The sequence below is a fragment of the Epinephelus moara genome, chromosome 5 (assembly GCF_006386435.1).
Source record: "Epinephelus moara isolate mb chromosome 5, YSFRI_EMoa_1.0, whole genome shotgun sequence".
Lineage (NCBI taxonomy): Eukaryota > Metazoa > Chordata > Actinopteri > Perciformes > Serranidae > Epinephelus > Epinephelus moara.
Window position 1 is genome coordinate 4,197,917 of NC_065510.1, and position 4,328 is coordinate 4,202,244.

Below are 4,328 nucleotides of genomic sequence, written 5' to 3' on the forward strand. Positions count from 1 at the left end.
GTTACAGCCACTTAACCTGAAGTGAAAAACAAAATGACTGTTAACATTTTACAGACACTCCCCTCTGTCCTTCTACTCTTAAAGCTTCAGAGCTGTTGGGTTTCTTGAGGTCAGATACTTACAAAGCTGTCTTTGATGCTTTGAGCACTGGCAGCAGCCTCCCCAGAGCTTCATCTGATCCGTAGTATTTCTTCAGGTCAAAGACATCCAGGTCTTCATCAGAAGCGAGCAGGTGAAAGGCCAGAGCTGACCAATGTTCAGGTAACAAGTTACCAACATCTCCTGAGTTCTGGTACTTTTGGACTTGCTCTACCAGAGACCGGTCACCCAACTCATTTAAACAGTGGAACAGATTGATGCTCTTGTCGACGTTGGAAAGTTTCTTGATCTTCTCGTGAATGTAGGTGATCGTCTCCTGGTTGCTCTGTGGACGTCTCTCTTTGAATCCAAATGCTTTCTGAAGAAGCTCCTGATTTTTATCCTGTGACAGACCGAGCAGGAAGCGCAGGAACAAGTCCCATTTTCCATGATCGTTGGCCAAAGCTAAATCCACTGCCCTCTTGTGGAGGAGGATGATGGGAAGTTCTCCTATCTTCAACATCTCTGTCACACTTGGCCTTCCAGGAAGCAGATTTTCTCTGCTGTTCAAGAAGGTCTCTAATACATACAGCGCTGCCAGAAACTCATGAACAGTTAAATGTATGAAGGAGTAAATCTCTTGTTTGTGAAGACCACATTCTTTTCTTATGATCTGTGTGCAAAGACCTGAATAAACTGCAGCTTGTTTCTGATCAATGTCACAACTCTTCAAGTCCTTTTTATAGAAGATGATGTTGTCCTTCTGTAGCTGTTTAAATGCCAGCTTTCCTAATTTCATGATCACATCTCTGTTTGTTTCACCTTTCTGATAAACCTTCAGCTTTGTCTGGGTGATCAGGAAGTGTGTGTACATTTCAGTCACAGTCTTGGGCAGCTCACTTTGTTTTGTTTCTGTGAGGAGTTTCTGGAGAGTTGTGGCTGAAATCCAACAGAAGACTGGGATGTGGCACATGATGTACAGACTTCTCAGCGGCTTTGACTGAAGATGATCGAGGATCTTCTGAGCCATAGTCTTGTCACTAACTGTCTTCTGAAAGTACTCCTCCTTCTGCTCATCATCAAAGCCTCGTACCTCCGTCACCCTGTTGATGAACTTGGTAGGAATCTTAGTGGCTGCAGCTGGTCTACTTGTGATCCAGACTGAGGCCTTGTGCAGCAGTTGCCCTGTGATTAAGTTGGTCAGCAGGACGTCTAGTGTTGTGGTCTTTGTAACGTTGCGCCACACCTTATTCTTGTCAAAGTCCAGAGGTAACTTGCTTTCGTCCAGGCCGTCGAATATGAACAAAACTCCTGAACTGTTGTAGACTGACGTTGACAAATCCTTCACTTCTTCAAAATAGTTACCTATTAACGTCTTAAGACTCCAACGCTCATCTGTTATTAGATTCAATTCTCTGAATGAGATTGGAAATATGAAGTCAATAGTTTGGTTGGCTTTTCCTGTTGCCCAGTCATGAGTGAATTTCTGCACAGCCACAGTTTTTCCAATGCCAGCGATTCCCTTTGTCAGAATTCTTTGTGGAGGGTTTTCTTTGTTTGATAAAGGTTTAAAAATGTCATTGAGCAGGATTTTCGTCTCCTCACTTGAACTTCTTTTACATTCTAATTCAACCACTTCATGTTCACTGTTAACCTCCCCACTGCCTCCCTTTGTGATGTAAAGCTCTGTATAGATTTTGTTTAAAGGAGTTGATCCATCTTCCTCTTTTCCCTGAGACAGATTCTTTGTTGTATTTTCAAGGAAAGATTTTAGATCATCTTTGCACCTTTGGATGTTTCCTGAGAGATGAAAAAATCATTGTTATATTATTTTCTCATTCTCAGGTTAGCAGAAACTGCATGTAGTGTATAGCAGCTAGGTTTTCAAACAGACTCAGACAAAACCTAAGAACCACAACTGAACCAGCCCGGGGCCAGAATTACAGTGTTTGGTGGATGGGTCAAACAAAACAGGACTTTCACCTGGGAGACCACAGTCCATGTCCTGTGTGAAACCAAAAGTCAATGTTGTTTTCACGTAACATTACATAATTTACATGTCACACGCGACATGTTTATGTCACACTGACTTAATTCACATCATGATCTTTTGTCTAAACCTAAGCAGGTAGCTTTGTTATCTAAACCTAACTGTGATCATTTGACAACATGAACCATGTGTTACAAAGTGTTTCAGCTGTACGTCACATGAAGACGCTGCCCTATGTGTCACGATGAGACGCAGAGGGGGCATAACAAAGCCTCGCTATTTGACGACCTGAGAATGAGAACAGGTTGCAAGATTCAGGTCAGCCTTCATTCAGAAGGCAAACCATCTCCGCAACGCTTTCATTATTATTTGCTCTATTTTGTTTTAATAACAGAAGGTCAACTTTTTTTAAAATTTGGTTGTTAAAATCAACACGTTGAATGTTTGAACATCTTTTAAAAACGGGACAATACCTTTGGTTTTGGGAGAAACAGCATCACTGATGTCTGTCCTGTCGGGTAGCTGGACTGAAACATAAATGTGCAGCATCTTTAGAGGAGGCCAAAATATTCATAAACATTTTGGAGGTTACATTTGAAACAAGTACATAATTAAATACAAATAAGGTTTGATTTATGAACTCAGGGGAAACCTGTACCGATTGTGCTGATCGTAATATCCCCTTCTGAATGGATATTGTGTAAGTGTGGTGCGCTGACGACACTTCCATGCTGGGCGGTGAGTGTTGTGTTTCTTGCTTCCATCTGAGTTTGAGCTGATTGAGACAAGACAAAATAATCAGGAAACACAATTCAATTTTAGATTTTAGCAGAGACCTGAAATATCAAGAATAATTAAAATTATTATTCTTACCATTATTATTGATTTGTCTTTCTTAACCTTCATCAGTATTATTACTTTCAACTCACTCTGTATATTTCCTATATCTTAAACCCCTACTCTTTTCCTCCCCCCGTTCTCGTTTCCCTCTTTTGAATACTGTTTCTTTATTATGATGATGATCAACATTATTATTAGAACATGTATATTTGCACTATACTGTACCACACACATACACACAACAAACACACATTCCCCTCCAAACTGCACCCACAAACCATTACTACTATCATGTGTATCTACAACTCACGTGCATATTATTTTAATTGCTAAGATTTTGTTATTTTCAACAATATTGCTACATTTGCTAGAATTACAGTCATTGTGGTTTTGCTTATTTGTTTATTATTATTATTGTTATTTATTTATTTTTTCTTTTCATTAATATAAATACACACACATACACACACACAGACATACATACATGAATACTTATAAGTACTAGTAGTACTATAAATAGACATATAGACGTACATGCAATAGGAAGGGGGGCAGAAACAATAACGGCGACAATAACGATTACACTATGTGCTACAATAATAACACCATAAACACTGATACCTACAATACTAATAACATTATAAATTTTAATGTATACATACATATATATATTGTCATTACGGATTATTTTCCTATGTATTCTACAAAATGGTTCAGAGTTTAAGACCAAAAGGTGACATCACTTCAGTATAAACAAAGTTCACTTCCTGACTCTACATGACAACTGCTTACTAAGCTTTGTTTAAATATGTAATTTAACCCTTAAAGATCAAGAACAAAGGCTAGCAGCTGTCATGTTAGAGAATATTGAGGGTTTTGTGCGGATCATTAGGTGACAAAGCAACACTTTGAGTGACTTATTAATAACTTACAGAGCATTGTGCAATAGTCCACCTTCTACCGTCACTTCCTCTCTGTCTCTCTCTCTCTAGCCCTTTTTACACAGAGATGGCGCTGTAGAGCCGGTATTACCAGTGTTGGAATGTAACTAAGTACATTTACTCAAGTACTGAACTGAAGTACAGATATTAGGTACTTGTGCTTTACCTGAGTCTGCTCTTTTCATGCCAATTTATACTTCTACTAGGGCTGGGCGGTATACCGGTTTGTACCGAAAACCGGTATTTATTTTCGTTATGATATGAATTTTTCATATACCGCAATACTGGTGAATAGCCCAAACAACATCCGGAACGTGCGTGGCGGGAAAGTGTTTCAGCGGGGACCCATTTCACCGCTGCACACCACAGGCACGCTTGAGCGGGTGAGAGTGAGAGCATAGAAAAGTTTAGAGGCGAGAATGGCTGCCGGAGAGAGTCCTGAAAGCAAAGCAACTGTACACGATGACCCAGAAGAACTC

At 39.7% G+C, this 4,328-nt stretch overlaps 2 protein-coding genes across 2 annotated transcripts in view; one reads left to right on the forward strand and one right to left on the reverse strand.

Annotated features, from left to right (window-relative positions):
* The window catches only part of LOC126389801 (NACHT, LRR and PYD domains-containing protein 12-like), a 140,056-nt gene that overhangs the window by 17,451 nt on the left and 118,277 nt on the right, over positions 1-4,328 (forward strand). The gene's annotated exons all lie outside the window — the stretch shown is intronic.
* LOC126389820 (protein NLRC3-like) overlaps positions 119-4,328 on the reverse strand; it is an 8,813-nt gene continuing 4,603 nt past the window's right edge. The window contains exons 2-4 of the mRNA XM_050043741.1: positions 2,727-2,843; positions 2,542-2,595; positions 119-1,878 (exon numbers count right to left, since the gene is read on the reverse strand). Coding sequence (XP_049899698.1) covers positions 119-1,878; positions 2,542-2,595; positions 2,727-2,832 — 1,920 coding nt within the window. The 5' untranslated portion in view covers positions 2,833-2,843. The remainder of the gene's footprint in view (positions 1,879-2,541; positions 2,596-2,726; positions 2,844-4,328) is intronic.